This window comes from Oreochromis niloticus, linkage group LG3 (assembly GCF_001858045.2).
Source record: "Oreochromis niloticus isolate F11D_XX linkage group LG3, O_niloticus_UMD_NMBU, whole genome shotgun sequence".
Lineage (NCBI taxonomy): Eukaryota > Metazoa > Chordata > Actinopteri > Cichliformes > Cichlidae > Oreochromis > Oreochromis niloticus.
In genome coordinates, this window is record NC_031967.2 from 48,254,841 (window position 1) to 48,274,828 (window position 19,988).

At 36.3% G+C, this 19,988-nt stretch overlaps 2 protein-coding genes across 4 annotated transcripts in view; one reads left to right on the plus strand and one right to left on the minus strand.

Annotated features, from left to right (window-relative positions):
* The window catches only part of LOC106096878 (butyrophilin subfamily 3 member A2), a 68,925-nt gene that overhangs the window by 33,055 nt on the left and 15,882 nt on the right, over nt 1–19,988 (minus strand). The gene's annotated exons all lie outside the window — the stretch shown is intronic.
* On the plus strand, nt 11,602–17,996 carry LOC102077167 (uncharacterized). Of its 3 annotated transcripts, none has more exons than XM_005462810.3 (7): nt 11,602–11,862; nt 12,229–12,480; nt 13,968–14,129; nt 14,258–14,308; nt 15,513–15,587; nt 17,119–17,184; nt 17,628–17,996. In XM_005462810.3, the coding sequence occupies exons 1-7, from the start codon at nt 11,700–11,702 to the stop codon at nt 17,717–17,719; spliced, it is 861 nt and encodes a 286-aa protein (XP_005462867.2). In that variant the 5' UTR covers nt 11,602–11,699; the 3' UTR covers nt 17,720–17,996. The 3 variants fall into 3 exon arrangements, with proteins under 3 accessions (XP_005462867.2, XP_005462868.2, XP_005462869.2); XM_005462811.3 differs by having other exon boundaries at nt 13,971–14,129; XM_005462812.3 differs by lacking the exon at nt 15,513–15,587.

Consider the following 19,988-nt stretch of genomic DNA (forward strand, 5'->3'; position numbering starts at 1 on the left):
CTTTTAATTTTCTTACCTGTTGTTGATGTTAATGCCACTGTTTAATTATTACTTTGTACAGCACTTTGGTCAACTCTCTTCTGCGCCCGCGTACAGTAAGTCCAGTGTTTTACTGTCTCTGGTTGGGCATGTCACATACTGGGTGAAGGTGGGCAGTGTGGAGTTCATTGAGGATTGAATAAAGGCCTCTAATATTAGGAGAAGAGCTCTCAGAGATTGTGTCTGCAGCAGTGTTGCCAACTCCTCAGTAAGGAAAATCGCTATTGGCTGTCCTAAAAGTCGCTAGAAGTCGCTAAATGACGTCATCACCTAATTTGCATAATTGGTCACGCTAATATAATTGTAACCTATGTTGTTGGAGAGAGAAATAACATCGTGGAAGAGACATAAAGTGAGTAAAAAACGTCCTAAATGCATTTAGAGTTTATTTAGAACTGCAAATTAAATTTCTTTTAGCAATTATTGTTTTTTTAATGTCACAATTCCAACCCTGCTCCTTTACCCGGGCTTGGACCGGCAAAAGTGACCCAAAATAGGCACTCTGGTGGAGTTACTTTGTGTTTGTGTGTGTTTATAAGTAGTTTTAAACCTTGTGATCCACAAAACAGCATAAGAGTAAAAGATTAAAAGAAGAACTGACTGCGTTACAGCACCCGCTGCTTGTTGAGAGTAAAAGCGATACGCGCTTTCACGTCTTTTTTTAGCGACTTTTTATAGAAAAAAAGTCGCTAGGGGGTCTGAAAACTCGCTAAATATAGCGACAAAGTCGCTAAGTTGGCAACACTGGTCTGCAGTCTTCTGAGCACAGTATTCAAAGCGTCACAGGCTGCATCCACGTTCGCCAAGGGAGGGACATACGCTGTTATCACGATAACATGCGAGAATTCCCGGGGGATGTAGAACGGACATATACACTGAAAAAAATGCAATAGGGTGGTTGTTGAATTTGCATAGAATTACTTCATATATCCAGCATGACTAATTTAAATTTCACATCTAAACATATTTTTGTCTTTTAATTTTCACATATTCTTTAAGAATATTCATTCTTTTAGAAGAAATCATGTTGAAAAGAAACAAGTTAGTCGTGTTTTATGCTCAAGCTCCGCCCCCTGGAAAGGAAAAATCGGCTGCACTGTCCGCCATTTTTGTCTCTCGCTTTGGAAAATCTACTACCATCTGGAGTTTTACACTTGAAGGTAAATAAGATTTTAAAGCTAACACACCAGTGAGAAAGAGTGTAGATCCTTTATATATGTGGACTTTTACTGGGGTGTTGTTATTTTACAGGTATGTGGGCTGTTTATCGAAAACCAGGAAAGGCCAATGTTAGGCTCCAGTTAGCTAATGGTAACCGAAATTATGCGATAAGCAAATTAGTAATTAACATATATAATGTGAGTTAATATTGTTTATATATTCTTTCAGTCTAAATTAACAGACTATTACAAACTTGCATTGGTGTCTGTAGTAAGTGGTGGTACCTGCAGTGTCTTAACCATTAAACAAGCTAATGTAGGGCCGGGATATGACTAGTTTGTTGAAACATGTCTGCTGCCAATGTGACTGCGCACACATGGTAACATTACCAGCACATAGCCACAGCCGCTATAAACATGCTAAAAGGTCAATCTAGCTTCTGTAGTCAGCAGCTGGAAGACTCAACACAGACCCAAGATTCAGTGTAACGGTTATCTAAATGTTGTGTGTCCTGTTTGTAAGCCCAGAAAAAGAAATTAAATAAAATGACGACCTTGAGCTTCAAGCTAATGTAAGCGTAATGCTATAGCATAAAGCTAATGCAATGATGAGGTTGTTAAATTAGTAAAAATACAGTAAATATATCCAACATGAATAATTTATATTTTTGGTCTAAACATAATTAAGTCTCACGCCTTTCACTTGTTTTAGAAGGATGTTCAGTCTTTTAAAACCAGTCATATCAAAATAACAGAAAATAGTTATGTTTTCTGTTGAAACTCCACCCCCCAGGGTGTGTTCTGCGAGGGAAAATTCACTGTGGCGGTCCGCCATTTTTTGTCTTCGCTTCGTTTACCTTTGGTGCTGAGCTTTACTTTGTCGAGGTAAACTGAAAACTACATGTTTGAGAGGAAACGAAGAGAACATCCATTAGATGGGGAAGTTTTTCTCATGAATTGCCGTTGAGCAACATAATGGAAAAAACAAGTCATTCCTTAAGTTAACTAACGATAATGCTAGCTTAAGCTGCGGGACAATATTATGTGCATTAGCTTTTTTTCAGTGTGTGCCCAGTCACATTCGCTTGTTTTTTTCTCAGTGAATACAGACTAACAAACTTGTGTCCATTTAGTTAACTGGTTGTACCTAAAATGTTTTAGTTAAACAGTTAAACAAGCTAGTTTGCCATGGGTGGGCTGTGTGTGTGTGTGTGTGTGTGTGTGTTCGGAGGGGGGGGTGGGGGGTCTTCACTAAAGTCGGTTTATTTAGGGCATGACACCTATGCAGTACTCATTAGGAGAGGAAGTGCATGACTTGGGGCTTTATTTCATGTTCTGGGGCAGTGAATGTAATGTACTGATAACATGTTAAAGACAAACAAAAACCCAACAAATTATTTTAACTGATTTATAGAGAGACTGAGAGGAGGGCTTAAAGAGATAAGAAAAAATGACAATATAAATATGTTTAATTTATTTTTTCTGTATCGATATATGGTGCTTATCCCTGCTGAAGGGCAGATTGGTGTTGCTTCAGAACAATTCTCTAGCGTTGTTACGTAGAGGTGTTACAGTTAAGGTTTTAATAACATTATTTTATTTACTAGTGAAGCTTTGCATATGTTATCTCACATTCTGTAAGGTAAATTTTCTGGAAAGGTCAAATTAATTAATTTAACTAAGTATTAATGAAAGACCTTGATGTGTATATGACAATAATAGATGTAGTTTCTGGGTCATTTGGCAGAACTGCAAAATGGCCAGAAGGAGGCAACTGCTGTGGTTGCAAACAGGCTTTGGGTGGTATGGAAGTAAGGGCAACTATGGAACTGCTCAGCAACATGGGACCCATAGCTAATAAATAGTAATATGACAAAAATAACAACTTTGTGTGGATGTAACCTTGTGAGATCTGAGATTTTGACAGCATTTTTATGTGACAACTTCTCTTTTTAGATAAATGCAGAGTTTAAGCGCATTACCACCATGCCACTGCAGTCCAGATTACTCTCGCAGATAGATGTGCTATCTGACAAACTAATAAAGGTCTTCAAAAGGCGAGGAGGACAAAGAGGAAGAAGACTTCAGAACATTCTGGAGCCCACGGCCCAGGTAAGAAAAAAAAATAATTTGTGTATACACTTTAGGGAAAATAATAATTTTAACCAAATGCTGCTTGTCACTCTATGCCAGGAGTATGTTGAAAATCACCTGGGATTTTCACAATTTACCATGGGTGCGGGTTTTTTTTTCTTTTACCTGCATTAGAACTATGTGTGGAGTTCATAGTTGAACACCTCTCTATGCTCTGACAGTATTCTGCTTCTTTGCATGGAGATTTCACTTCAGAAATGCATTACCTTTTTAAGCATTCTGAGGACTCAAATCACATGCTGTAATGAATCCATTTTTGTTCACCTAATGTGTTAATGTTAACATTTTTTGGAATAGTGACACAGATTAAAATAAGATTTGGTATAATGTTCTTTGACCTGTGTTCTGTTTAATTAAATTTTGGATTTCTGCATTTTCTAGGCCGCAGATGAAGCCATTATCCAACGATCTAATAAGGAAACAACCATGGGAATTTACATCATAAAGTCAAGAGATACCAATGGCAGCCCTGAGGACATCGGGATAGTCCTTGAAGGCCAGAGAGTCTGGCAGGATTTGGATAACTATACCCTAGCAGCTGCAGTGCTGTTTGGACTAATGTACACTTTGAACCTCACCTACCCACTGGAAAAGTATACCTTGGAGGTATTATAGAAACTGTTTATGGAGCTCAAAAGGAACAGCCTTCCAAAGAAGGCCCAGGTTTTCAGGACCAGACTGTACGATTGAACAGTTTTCCAGTTATGATGTGGGAACAACATGTTTACCTCTTCGAATATGTACCATCCTTTCTTTTAAGCCAGCACTGGTAAAGTTGCAGTACATAGTGAAACTTATTTTTCTGGCACTTTTCAACTTGGGGCCTTTATTACTGCAGTGTTCAGTGTTCACTTTTCAAGCCATGGCTCTTTTGAAAAAAAATTCAAACTTTGAATGTCCATTTTTCTCAATGGAAATGGTGCCTTGCACCAATTTCACCAGTTAGCAATTTTTTTTCCCAAAGTGCACCACTACAAACAGATTGCATGGTCTAGTATTAGTGATTGTGATGTTTAGTGATAGAAGCAAGCCAATACTAATCAGTTTAGGTCTCTTGGTTTTGTGCCTGTGGATTATAATGTTATTTTAAGTCTCCTTTTTGTGTCATTTTAATAATTACACCCCTTTTGCCATATTACCTTATGGCTCTTACATTTAAAAAACTATTTTTTACATAAGCGTGATGTCATAAGGCCCCACAATGTTGAATCCAGGTTACAGCAGATAACTTTGAGGAATGTTGTGGAATGTTTTTAAAGAGATGCATTGTGCAAATATGACTCATGTATATTTTGGAAGCCTGAATTGAAAGTCCATTGTTACAACTGTGTAGTATTTTCAAAAATACAGGTCATTGTTCAAAAATGTTTTGCTTATTTCTTTGATTGAAGAGAAAGTGTACAGTACATACAGTAAGATCAGCCTTAATTTAGTTTTATTTATTGAACACTCAATTATATATTATATTATATATTAGAAATTTGTTATAAAATAAAATAAGCTTACCATAAAATAATCTTGTCAATATAACACATAGTAGTCCAATACAATTAACACAAAAAGTTCATGTCTGATAAACAAGTGGTTTCTATAAATATTTGACCAGAATGAAAAACGTAACAACAACATAAAAAAGTCATGTTCATGTTACCAGATAAATGTGTGCAGGTATAACATGAAAAACTCAGGTTAACCAAACATAACTTAATTTCGTGCAACCGCTTACAATAATTTTTTTATGTTTATCCCACTGATTATTTTTTTCAGTGTACTAACGATTAACCGCTCAATGTCTCTGCTGCAGAGTTGTGCTTTCACAGTGATGTTCCCAGGGTTACCCCATCTGTCGTTCACAACGGTATTCCCTCTGTGACCAGGTTAGCGACGTGAACTCTTAAATTAATTAATTAATTAATTAATTAATGTATTTTTTTTTTTTATCAACAACAGAAAGAGTAGCTTTCTAGACATCTAATTTTAAGTCCACATTTTAAGTCTACATTTTAGAGATTTTACATTTTAGAGACATAATTGGAGAATACTGATGTGAAATTGGAGGGATGCACAGTCAACATACATAATTCATAATTCATAATATTCACATTTTTGGCATATTTAGTGGGATCCAGATATAAATTTGTTTCCCTGTTGATGAAACGGCATCTCTCTTTTAATGTATAGCATAGAATAGTTATGTACAGTGCATATGAGGCATGAGGAGAAAAAAAAGACATTTTGTAATAATTTATTCATGAATTGTAATGAAGCTTAAAAAATTATAATGATACCTGGGACAACATGCACTATATGGAAAAAAAAATATTATGCCACACCACTTAATCTGAATCTTTCCTAAAAATGTTGTGTGGAATAAAATGCCATAATGATTCAGGAGATTCTAAGCATTCTTTTAGCCTACAGCTTTAGCTGTACATTTTCACCTTAAATGTACAGTTCAGGTCTATGAAGTCCAGAAGGCCAAAACCACCTTTATCCTTAGGTCACAAGGCAATGATTTGTTCTTAGTCTCATTAAATCAAGCACCTATCCATGCTTCTACAAACCTGGTCACTGATTTAAAGGGTTGTACCGTAAAAGGAACAACACCATTTGTGAATCTCTTTCGTTCCTTGGAAAATTCCACAACATATGCTCTGTTATTTCAAAATGGCTTTGAGGAATCACAGCAACTCGGCCACAAAGTGGAAGAAAAAAACAGTTACAAAGCAGGGGTTAGAGCACATGTGTCAAAATCAAGGTCTGCGGCCCAGTGTACATTTATATCCGGCCTGCGAGATCATTTTATATAAATGTACTATTATTCATATGCATGGCCCAGCAATATGAGGCACTAATAATATACAAACTACAAATCCCATAATACAGCGCTGCAGCCTCCTTGCTGAACGCTAGGCTAACTGGGAACATTCCGGCGTCAATCAAGGCAAACTTCCATTACTGCAAAGCTAGCCGCTCACAATGATGGAGAGAAAAGTTGATTCTGAAAGGAGGGCCTTTCAGCACCGGCGGTGGGAGACTGAATATATGTTTACAGACATTGCCGGTAAACACGTGTCTTATTAGTGGAGCTAATGTGGCTGTAATTAAGGAATTTAATTTAAGATGGCACTACGACACAAAACCTCAGGATAAGCTGAAAAACCTAAATGCAGAGCAGAAACTACAGAAAGTAGAAGAGTCAAAGAAGAATCTGACATTTCAGCAGACTTTTTTCACCAGAGCAACAGTGTTGTGAAAGCAAGTTTTGTTGTAGCAGAGGAGATAGCGAAATCACCCTGGCTATTTACGAGGGAGAGTTTCTGAAGAGCTGCTCGGGTTGGTGAGATGGCCATGAACACAGTTGTGTGAAAGAAGCAAAAACTTTATTACATCCTCTCTTGCTGTGGATGAAAGTGTAGACATGATGGACATTGCACAGCTGACCATCTTCATCCGTGGAGAGGAAATATTGAACATTAAATCGATGCACGGGACAACGACATGAAAAGACATTTTTGAAAACGTATTTCAAAGTGTAACCAACATGAAACTGCCCTGGGACAAACTTGTTGGGAATTACAACAGATGTAGTGCTTGTGTTGTGCGGTGAAAAAAGTGGACTAGTCAGCAGGATGCGAGTAAAGATGCAGGAGGAGAAATATACCGGTGAGTTAACAGCATATCACTGGATCATACACCAAGAAAGGCTGTGTGGTAAAGTCCTAAAAACCGAACATGCAATTATCACCGTAACGCAAACCGTAAATTTAACTGAGTTGGGATAAAAATTCTTAATAGATTTTTTGAGCTCAGCAAGGAAATCTGTCAGTTCATGGACATGGCATGTATGATGCGGTGAAGGCATTTCAAGTGAAGCTGTCACAAATGCACCAGTGCAACCTGCCTCATTTTCTCTGTTGCCAAGTAATGTTGAACCAAGTCAGCAGACTTTGCTGAACTGCACCTGTGCAGATTCAGATGGAGCTGCAGTGTAATGACGTTCAAGGGAAAGTGCAACACTGAATGGGCCGCACAGTTTATTAGTTCCATTCCTGAGGCAATGCTCCTTCTACATGCTTGTGTATTCTTTCGTTCTTTTTTTTTCTGGGGTTTTGGCAGCATGTACATATTTCTAACTTGCATAATTTTGAGAGGACATGTTTTTATGAAGAGCAACATATTTAAAGTTAAAGTTTATTTTTTAAGTTTATTTAACACTTTAAAGCCGGTCAGAGCGGGCACGCTCCGTTTTGCGTAACTATTTTTAAATCCCAGTAGAACTGCAACCATGTAAGCTAGCACAATTAATTTTTTTTGCATATGAAACCGGAGGAGTTGTACTTACATCTTATGACATCAGTTGCCCTAGGTCACGGTTTCCTTCCACATATAGCTTTGCAAAAAATGCATAAAAAGCACTTGCAGCAACAAAAACATAATATTCCTGAGACACACTTTGCCGATCCGATCAGCTGTTCGTAACACTTCCTAGGCTGGAATAGATGTCAGCACCAACTATTGCATGTCTGCTATTACCTGCCCGAAACCTGAAGTGACGTGACATTCGCGGAAATGTAGTTTTTATTATTATTATTATTATCAGGGCCTTGCAAGCCTATAGTGGTGTTTTTAAAAGTTATCTTTGACTTTATGACTTTCTGTGTCATTTCTGGGAGGCTTAGAACTCAAATTGCACAGCTGGAAATAGTTTATTTTGATGCATATGCTTTTTTTTGCAAATTTGCACTATAATATTTATTTTTGTTTTTCCTGCAGTATATAAAAATTGGTGTATTTCAAAAATAAAACTATGAAGGCACTTAAATAAATTTCCTGTGGTGGGAAACTAGTTTGTGCAACTTTTTTGTATTTACAGTTTTGAGGGATAAGCTTCTTAAATTTCTCTAACTAGAAATATATGTTAAAAAAAATAAAAATGAATTTCATTTTTTTTGTAGTTTATTGCACTTTTTTGCAATTTCTGTAATTACTATGCACTTAATGCAACAATTATATTACATTTGGGCTATAATGGTTGTATTGATGTATAGCAACTTGAAATGCTCCCAAAAATGGCACTACAGCATGTAAAAATATAATATAAGCTCTGGCGGACTTGGTTCTATGGTAGGTCTTAAAGGGTTAATCTGGAATAATATCCCTGTCTGTTTTTTTTTTTTCATATTTATGTTTCAAAAGCATGGTTTTAGTGTGTTCAATAAATGTTTATCTTGTTTGGCCCGCGACCTAAAGTGTGCCTTGAGTTTTGGCCCCCTGTGCAATTGAGTTTGACACCCCTGGGTTAGAGGCATAGTGCTTTAACCTCCTAGGACCTGGCGTCCACATATGTGGACATCACATTTTGGGTTATTTACATAAAATACTCAGTTTTGCTCTTCAAGTACCTGATATCCACTTACGAGGACATTATACTGCTACTGTTCCATCTAAACTTGAAAAGAATGTCTTCATATGTTGCTCTCAGTTTTCTTAGAAACAAAAATCAGGTAAAAAAAAAAAAAAAATCTTGTAACTCTTTGTTTTTACATTCACCGGGTCCCAATACCCTCAAATATCAAAGAGAAATTAAAAATGCATGCTGTGGAAGAGTTCAGATCTTAGGACATTAAAGTCCTCTCTATTACCAAAACTCTGCTGACTCAGTAACTGCAGAAATCTTAAACTATGGCATTACCATCAGCAAAAAAAACAAACAAAAAAACAAAAAACAAAAACTGTGCACTGTGGGTTTCTATGACTGAGCAGTTACTTTACTTTATTTTTTAAATTTTCAACATATCCCAAAAAGTAGGCTGAATTATCAAAATCTAAAATTGAGCAAACACAAAATTCAATGAATAAAAGGGCATGAAACAAATACTAGGCTGTAGGGACGTTTTCGTGCAATCGCTTGTGACTGAAATGGAACCCTGTTGGGCCTCAGTCACCACAGAAGCACAGGAAGAGGAAGTTCTTACAAAATAATATATCCTCAATTTAGTCTGATGCTCATGCAGTCAGCAGCAAGACAGCATGGGGGTCAGATTTCCCACCAGCAGACTTTGTGAGTACTGACATTGTCTTAAAAAAATACATGGACAGACTAAAGGGCGAATTAATATATCCAAAATACACCCATATATTTTCATGTATTTTTGTGGTGAGCTGTTTGTAACAGCTGTTTGTAACAGCTCACTAATAAATGCATAGGACTTATTATTAATGATGCAAAAATCCATGGTAATACTTTATAATATGAACCATAAATAAGGTGCAAGTACCCTATTCTAAGTCTGTGAATGTTCTCAGTCATACAGGTCATCGTACACTAAGGAGCTTGGAGAGAAAAGCGTCTGGACTTCTTTGAGTTGCGTGAAGACGTTTCACCTCTCATCCGAGAAGCTTCTTCAGTTCTAAGGGTCGATTGGTGGGGAGTCCCAGATTTAAACCTAGTGGGATTTTCCCCCCAAAGAGGGACAAAGATCCTCTACCTAATCACATGAGCCAAGGTGTGAAAGCAACTCAAAGAAGTCCAGACGCTTTTCTTTCCAAGCTCCTTAGTCTACCCTATTCTAACATGCATTTTGCAGCCAACAAGGCACAAATAAACCATACTTACATGCAGTTTTCAAGCAACAATTTGCAAGAAGCAATCAAAGAAGTACATTGTAAGTACAATTCATGTTTTTGAAGTAAACAATGAAACAAGTAGAATGTAAGAACTGTGTACTTTCTGAAATGTGAGCCATATTATGGAGTCACCTGCAAGACCCCCGAGACAATGAAACAATTACACTGTAGCACACATGACTAAGGCACAAGTAGCCTGTAATTTCATGTAACCAGTCAGGTTGTTGCAAGAGACAATAAAATAATTACATTGTTAGACCACAAGTATCCTGTAATGACATGTAATTTCATGTAACAAGTTTTGTACAGGAAACACTAAAATAATAACATAAAATTTAATTAAATCATTTTAATACTGGGTGATTTCATGGGAAAATTCTGGAAAAACAAAACAAAAACAACAACTGCATTTCTCCATCTTAGATCTTCTGCCTGTACTTTCCTGCAAAATGCAAGTAAGTACAGGGTACTTGCGCTTTATTAGCTAGCTGCGTTTAAAAGTGTTATCATAAACACTGACAAAAATATTAAATATTAAAACTCTCATTCTTAATCTTTTCAGTGCTGAATGTTCTGTTAATGTTGAGTATAGTAGCTGAATTCAGTGATTCTCAAACACATGGTAAGTTTTTAATTATTCATGTTTTTTCTGTGTTTTTAAGTGTCTCTCTGTGTGTAATAGTGTGTGTAATAGATTATATAATGTCTTAACAATCTGAATGGTTTTGAAACTAATGCAGTTGTTGTTTTCCAGCTAATGAAAAGAATGAAATTTGAATATATATAGAATGATCTTCTGAATATATTTAATGAAATGTGACATTACATTTCTTTGCATTTATTTTACTTATCTTGGCCTTTATGACTTATCTGGGATGTAAAATGGTATAATGGTTTCAGTGATATGGTATCATGTGTTATCATTCAATTCAATTCAATTCAATTTTATTTATATAGTGCCAAATCACAACAAAAGTCGCCTCAAGGCGCTTCATAGATACAGAGAAAAACCCAACAATCATATGACGCTCTTTGAGCAAGCACTTTGGCAACAGTGAGAAGGAAAAACTCCCTTTAGAAAAGGAAGAAACCTCCGGCAGAACCAGGCTCAGGGAGGGGCGGCCATCTGCTGCGACCGGAGGGGGTGAGAGATGGAAGACAGGATAAAGACATGCTGTAGAAGAGAGACAGAGATTAATAAAATATATGATTCAATGCAGAGAGGTCTATCATGTGCTTCAGCTTCTGCTTGACATGTTATCTCAGTTGACATCTCCGTTTTGATTGATACATTCTCTCAAGTATTGTGCAAAATCTTCTTTTCATAATCTTCATAAGTATTAGAAATGTTTCAATAATAAAAATATGATCTTCAAGGTGATGCAATATAGACTACAAATTATGTATACCATTTGCGGTTTGAACAGCTGTCACAAAACAGTTGTCAAACTCTTCAAACTACTGAAATAGTTCTGCTGTTGCTATTTTGTAAAGGCGGAGAATTCAGAAAACCTCAACACAAAACATGAGGTTCACTCATTCTATATATCCAAGTTTTATTCTATATATTCAGACACTGACAGAAGAGTCTTTATTTGATTTTGTGTCGCAGATTCAGGTTTTCCTCAAGTTGTTCCAAACAGACAGCAGTTCTTTAAATCAGAGCCTATCACTATCAGCTGTGAAGGGCTAAATGGACTGACTGGATGGAGAGTGATGAAAAAGATAAATGGAGATGTTAGAACATGTGCTTCAACCTGGGAAGCATCGACTGGACCTTGCAAAATTAGTAATGCATATCCAACAACTGACAGCGGAGAATACTGGTGTGAAATGGGAGGAATACAAAAAAGCAACTCCGTCAATGTCACTGTAACTGGTAAGTACATAGAAATGAAATTATATGTTAACATATTTAGTCCATTCATCATTTTTTCCTGTTTAGTATGTCACTTACAGTAATGCACAATGTCATATTTGATATATATTTTCATAGCAGTAAGGTATAATTTGTCTTCATAAAATGCATCACCATCATAATAAAAAAAACATATAGATATATATTTACTGCATCTGCATTGTAATAATCAGAAGTAACATATGTTTTGAAAAAGATTTCTATTTAAAAATGATGTGAGCTATTATCGTTAGTAATGAATGAATATAATGAATGATTTCCATATATGTATAATTTTAACAAATATCACTTTTTGAAACAATAACTGTTATACATTCTGCCATTTAGATTTAGAGACTCATGTGATCCTGGAGATTCCCGCCCAACCTGTGATGCAGGGAGAAAACGTGACCTTGCATTGTAGAAAAAAGGATGCAAACTCCAACTACACTGCAAAATTCTATAAAAATGGCATCTCCATTGGGAGCAGCTCATCAGGAAACATAATGGCTCCCACTGTATCCAAATCTGATGAGGGACTTTACAAATGTAGCATTGCTGATGCTGGAGAATCACCGGAGAGCTGGCTAACTGTTGGAAGTAAGATGCATCAATATTTTCGAAATAAAATTGGAGACAAACTTTGTACCCGTGGCAGTAAAGACGGACCTGACCACACTTCAACACTTTTCAGCATCTTTATTTACTCAGTTGCTTGCGTCTTACACTCACAGCTGTAGCTTTTCAGCTGCCAGCCACATGTACACAACAGCAACACAGTCAGGACCCAGTTCACTCTCATATGCAGGGGAGGCGTGACGAGCTGATGCAGCTCAGGTTTATCAGTCTCACTCGCAGCCACACCACAGTACCCAAACTATATTTTAAAGCTTCATGATAAAGTGTGTAAATGACAATGTTCAAAGAGACATCAGAATGATGCCTTTACATGTCATTTTTGGAGGTTCAGTTCTGAAGTTGGTTGTTTTGTAACATAAGGCAACATCTTTATTTCGACATATCGATGTCCATAGGATTTCTGTACATAGGTATGTGTAGTCAAAATGTGGTCATTATTGACATCTCTTTGTTTTAACAACAAACTTTTAGGTTATATTGAAATATCTGAAGTTCTTGTGGTGTTATTCTTAGTTAGGGTTTAGTTGACGTTTAGTCTAGTTGTGTTTTCACCTATGTCTCTGTGTTTGTGTCTTTTCCTGTCTTCTGTCTTAGTCTGTCATAGGTTTCTTGTCTGCATGTTCATGTTGTCAAGTTTGTGTTATCATGTCTACGTCTCTACATGTTTCCTATTTTATTTTGAAAGTCTGGTGTTTCTTTGTTCAGTGTGTTTAGTTTTACTCTTCTCCTACGATGTTATGTTAATTTGTGTCAACTGTTTCACTATGTGTTTTCACTTCCCCCGATTACGTCCTGTGTGCATTTAGTCTGTGTGTTGTCATTTAGTCTTTGACAGGTCATCTGTTTTTCTTTCCTCCAAATCACGTCGAGATTAAGGCTTTCACGATTCTGCTCAGGTTATGTTCATGTTCATGCTTCTTGTCCACGTAAACTCTTCATAGTTTCTAACATAGAAATGTGCAGAATCGTGTTCATGTCACTGTTTTCATAGTCACTGTTTCTTCCGATTTAAGCCTTAGTTTAGTTTTGTCCTAGTTCTTTTTTTTTAACCTTGGTTTGTGTACTCATGTTGTCAGCCTCTATAAGAGGCTCACTTTTTGTTTATCCAAGTTGTTTGTTGTCTGTATTTGAGTCTATCATTCATGCAACACACAGTCAGCTCCAGCTGGCTGTGATGCCTTTTGTGGTCCCATGTTTCGTAGCACATCTTTTCTATTGGCTACAGGTTCATTTTTATGTAACTTTGTGTACAGTCATGTCCAGTTATCATGTGACTTGGACAAGTCATTAGAAAATGATTGGATCAGTATGCCACCTTTATTTATATATGTATATATATATATATATATATATATATATATATATATATATATATATATATGTATATGAGAGAGAGTAATTTAAAACATTTTAATCCTTTCTAATGCACGTTGCAATTATCTTTCCAGCAGGTCATCCTACAGTGCCTTACTTAGAGATCTACCTGGGGCTCTGCATTGGATTGGGTGTTTTATTGGTGGTCATTCTGCTAATACTGGTAGTAGTGTTTCAACGTAATAAACATCAACAAACCATCAGAAATGACACAGAAGAAACTTCTTTGACACCAGGTATGTTGACAGCATGTTCATCAAAACATGTCTTTTTATTTTATAACAATAAGCATGCATAGTGATTCCTGGTGGCCATCACTAATTAACTTTTTTTTCTTGTTGATTTTGTCTTTTTTTATAAACAGGTGCTCAAAATTCTACTGCCTCCTCTCAGCCTCCCTCTTCTCCACAAACAGGTCAGGAAGGCAAACATTTGTTTAGGAACAAAAAACATGTACAGGGTGGGCCATTTATATGGATACATTTACACATATAAATGGCCCATCCTGTACTTCAAATCTGCAGGATCATGGAAATCCAAAGTAGAAACACAGCACTTTAGTAAATCCTATACCTGAGGACATGCACCTGCTATTACATTGTTTGGTCTGTGATTTTTTTACCCTCAGCAGGTTTTTTTAGTGTTAATTTTGATATCAAATGTTTCATTTAGCTTTTAATTTAGTCTAATTTAATTTATTTTGTTTTGTGGATAAAACAACATTTAGGCATCAAAATCCTTTGAATTTTTTATCATGTCTTAGTTGACTGAATATGACTAATATTATAACAGACTTTTGATTAAATTGTTGAATAAAACATTATTTTGTTTTAGTCATAATTTAGTCAACTAAATTCATAGTTTTAGTCGACTCAATATCATAAGACTTTAGGAGACTAAAAATGTATTCAGCTGACTGAAATAGAAAATATAAAGGTTTGAAGTATTTTTACTGGTGTGAATTTCTCCAGACAACTTATTTTCCTTGACATAAAATGTATCTATATATCTACTCTTAAAATTTTGCCACATTTTCGTGAGACAGCGGGAGCACGAGAGCTAGATCTACCTCCCTCTCTGCAAAAAAAGGGCTTTACCATTTCACAGTATAACCTTACTGCACATGCAAGATTGGTCAATAAAATTAATATTAGCTTTTATTAGGCAGCATGCTGTTATCATGTATAATAACATTTTTTGAATATAAATTGCATGTTACAGTTATGAAACAACTTGTGTTGTGTTTTCATGTGGTAGAAGCATAAATCCTATAAATGTGTCCCACACTGCTGGTAGGTGGTTGCTAGGAAAGACAATGACATGGTAATCAGTAATATATATAAGAACTATCAGGGTCCTAAGATGTGAGTAATATAATAATAATTATGACAGTTAAATATCATTTAACTGGGGCAGCACGGTGGCCTGGTGGTTAGGACTGTTGCCGCATAGTAAGAAGGTCCCGAGTTCAATTCCACCATCAGGCCAGGGTCTATCTTAACTTAGAGATGGTTATCATATAGAGCAAGTGTCTAGAATGAGGTATTTAAAAAAATAACTAAATTGTCTGCCCATATCTGTATACTTTCTTTAAGGTTTGGCTTATCTCTATATTTCAGTGCCTGCAGTGGTAAGCAGAGCTGAACAAAACAATGAGACATATTCTGTCATCACAAAACCAAGCATGACCAAAGGTAATTTGCCTAAACTGGAAAACATTGAAGTCATAATACCCTTAATTGCTTACAGTTTTTTCTGATGGCTTAAGCACATTTTTTGTAACTATTGGCTATTTTTGCAAAACTCTACACACAAATAAGAAACTCTTCACCAAATCAGCAAAAACATTGTAGTTTTCTTATAAAAGCGAATAACCCTTGCTTAACTCTCCACACCTTTGTAGAAATGGTATTTTTGTATCCAACAGTTAACACAAGTCATCATATTAATAAGCACACAATGCACCAACTACACACTGATGGTAATAATGAAAAACACATCTGGCTTTGGCTTCTGGCTCTGTGCACAAGGTAGGCCATGTCAGATTGAGGTCATACTTTTGTCATAGATCCGTAAGCATAGAGGGATCCAAACTTCAAGTACTGGTGTTTATTCACACACATCAAAACAAACACAAGTGTTTATTTCCAAGTATAGGATTATTTGCAATCGCCATATTGACTATATGGGTTTCTTGGTCTGCAGTGAACATGCTTCCTCTGCCCCAGCATCTGGTCGTCTAGCAAATCTGTAAAGTAACAATTTCAGTATTTTTACATCTATGGTATTGTTGTGTTTCTCATTAGCATGGCAGTGCTACAAATCTTAGTGCAGAGTGACTGTACTAACCGACTCTCATTTCAAAATGTCCTTATGATGCTTGCTACAATGTAGCGGCTCGAGTTAGGCTGAACCCGTTGGCCAGCTTCCCTCAGGGTCACTCCATGGTTGATTACATGGTCCACTATTGTAGCTCTGATGTCATCAGCAATTCAATTTTCTCTTGTTACCCTTCCTCTCCCCCCTCCTCTCCCCCTCCTCGTCTTCCTCTCCGCCCTCCTCGTCCTCGTCTTGCTCCTCCTTGTTCTTGTCGTCCTCTTCATCCTACTTCTTCCCCTCCACGTCCTCTTCCTCGGCCTCCTCTACTTCTCACTCTTCCTGCTCCCTCCATTGTAGTCCACACACACAGCTCACCTGTATTATAGTGGTTAGGCTGATTGCAAAGTGAACTAATTATCTAAAAAAAGTTTTCACATGTAACAGTGTGCCAGACAGTTGGCAAAATAGTGTAAATAACAGCCATAAATGTGTTTAGTTTTGCTAGGAGTGTGTTGATCATTTGGAAATTGAGTGTAAAGCAGTGAGTTGTGTTTACAGTTCTGCAAAAAGAGTGCTTTGCAGTGGATTGTAGCTACAGGTTGTCAAAGTGTGTGGCAAACTGAGTGCAAAGCAGTGTTTGTGCTTTTAGTTTTGCAAACTCAGTGAGTGGTTTTGCTATAAGTATTAATAGTTTTAGAAATTGTGCTATAAGAATCACAGTTAGGGTTTAAGCATTCAGAAAAAACTGTAAATGCCTAGTGGAAGAGAAATATCCTATCATATAAAAAGTAACATCTTCCACATGTCCACAAATGTCCCAGCCGGAAATAAGTGAGGACAATTTACATTTAAATGTAACGAAAAGAAAAGTCATTCTTATGATGTTTTGTTGTTATATGCCTGCAGAGGACCGTGCACTTGAATCAGTCCAGAAGACGTATGCTATGGTCAGAAAACCCAGCGATGTGAAAGGTAATTGACACTGAAAAATAGAATATTTAACATCCTTTATGCTCACGCCTATGTTTTGAGAACAACTAAAATGTATTTTAGTTTTTGTGCTTTAGGGGGATTTCTGACAGTAATGTTATATGTTTTTTCTTTTTTAAATTATATTTCTTTTAAACACAGCCTGTGTGTGTTTCATGCTGTTGATATTTTGAGCTTTGTTTTGTGGATCTCAGAAAAAAACCCACACAAGAAACTCACAGAAAAATATGTTGATGAGTCCCCTCAGTCTATCAGATTTAAAACAGTCACATAACACTGTTTTAAATTTGGGGCCTTAATTTGTCATAGTTGGCAACAAATTCGAAATAGTTGGTTCAAATATAGTTTCCAAAATTTCTGATAGCTTAGTTCTTAATTCAAAATAAATAATTAACTGTTTGGAAATTGATTGTGTCTCCAAACAGAGATGGCAGCTGCGAGCTGGTTGCAGAGAGGTACCAGTCAACGAATTACTAGCATGGATCCGGATAACTTTTACTGTTCAATACAAAACTAAAAATAAAGGAAATGCTAGTTATCAGAGTGCCTTTTATTTCCTTTGGTAAAAGTGGCATTTATATAAAATATAATGAAATTTTTTTGTGGTTATTAACACATTTCATTCCTTTTGTATAAACAGTTAATGTCTAATTGGTAAAAAGATGGTTGTTTATGGAAACTTGCAAACATCTCACCCTCATGGTTTGTTTTGTTAATTATCTCCATTCTTCATCTGAGAGTGAAACTGTCTGCCACCTCACATCATCATGTCTATTTTTAAGGGTAGCAGTTTTGTTTTAAAATAATTAAGCCCAGGGCTACTTGCTTTGCCTCATGCCTCATTATAAATATGAATACACTGTTGCAATTTTTCAATATACTCACTGTGGCTTCTGTGGCAACACAGTGTGTCAAATGTTAGTGTTGTGTCAGCTATCAACAGAATATCTGTTTAAAGATGGTGATACTTTCAACACAAGGTGTTAAAGTTGGGAGAATAACTTAAATGCAAAAAAGTCTGCATTTTGTTAGAAAAGAAATTTATCTAAGATGATTGTGTTGTTAATATAAATATATATATATATATATATATATATATATATATATATATACATATATATATATATATATAGATAGATAGATAGATAGATAGAAAGATAGATCGATTATTGATTAATATTATTAATTAATTATTAATTTCTATTTTTTCATGTGATTGGTTTGGAGTCTTATTAAAAACACTGGCCAAATAACTCATTTGTAGTTAATATAATTATTTTTTGTGTCTTTCTATCATGTACTGAGTGACTAATTATTGTTGCTATACCTAGTGAATTGACATAGTAAGGTATTTAATCTCAGAATTCTTTCCTCACACAACAGCACTATTTCTTCAGCATTGTGACCAGCACTACAAGTACTCTAAGTTGTGTTTTTTTCTCCTCCTGGTTTCAAGTCAGGAAACTTTTGAATGCAAAATGAATGTGATAACATCTACATCATAAACCTCCTTCGTTTAGTCACAAAAGAACGTAAAGGACACAAATGTGTTTACGCGGTACAGGTGATAAATCAATGTAAATGGGCAACATTTAGTACTCCAAGGTAGTAGTGAGACATGTTTTATGATTTAACCTCCTAAGACCTGCCGTCCACCAATGTTCCCTCTAAGCTGCGCACGTGCGCAATTGCGCACTGCTGGCTGTCTCTGCGCAAAGAAAATCTGCGTTGCGCACAAAAAAAAAAAAAAAATCTAACCTGAATTGAAATTAAAATTAATACTTCGACAATCCTGTTTTGCAGTGTTAGTCAGTGAGTGACTGGCTGCTCCCATAGATTAGATTAAAACGATGCCGCCTTATCCCATAGTTGAGCCAATAATGCGTATATAGGCAGCCAATCAACGTCATTGACTGGCTATGACAGCGTCCTTATGTGCCAACACCGGTGTTTTAGCTGGGAAAGAGGCGTGGCTGATGTGGAGTGAAGCCACGTTAATGACAACGTGTACAACCATTGGAGATGTGAGTAGGACAGACGGAACAATTGACGGGAAAAAGTGTGGACTTTATACCAGTTTTTAAATTGTGTTGATAGGCCACGTAAAACCAGAGTTGTGATTTCAACAAATATGCAATGTTTGCAATGCAATTCAATGTTTGGTTTTCTTCCTGAATAGGTTGTTTATATTTACTGTGGGAAGAAAGGCTCGAAAGCACTCTCCGCCTGTGAGCAAAAACAAACTCCACCCCCTCTACCTTTCCTATTCGTCCCAAAAAGTACCATTTCGACCAATCAAAAAATGATATGGCAACGAGGCATCTAGTTGTTAAGAAACGGGGGGAAGTTTTAGGAGTGACGGTGGCGTTTTGAGATGTGAGAGATTTGAGACGTTTAGCACAAATCTTTGTGTAGTTAGTGTGTAGTGTAGTCAATAGTTTTGTTGTGTGTGTCAGAACAATGAGGGACTGCTGAATGTTACAGGTGTTACACACTGTAAAAAGAAAATAGGTGAACCAACTTAATTGAATTGTTTCAATTGGTAACACCTAATTTAATTAAGCGCTTTGAAATGAAGTTAATACATTAGATAAATCAGTTGTGCACTCTAATGTATTAACTTCATTTCAAAGAACTTAATTAAATTAGGTGTTACCAATTGAAACAATTCAATTAAGTTGGTTCTTTTTTCAGTGCAGGAGTGATACATCTCCTGTTGTCAGGCCTGCAGGTATCAGGCTGTTGTTCTCCTTTATCTCATAGTGGACAGAAATAATTTTTTGGAA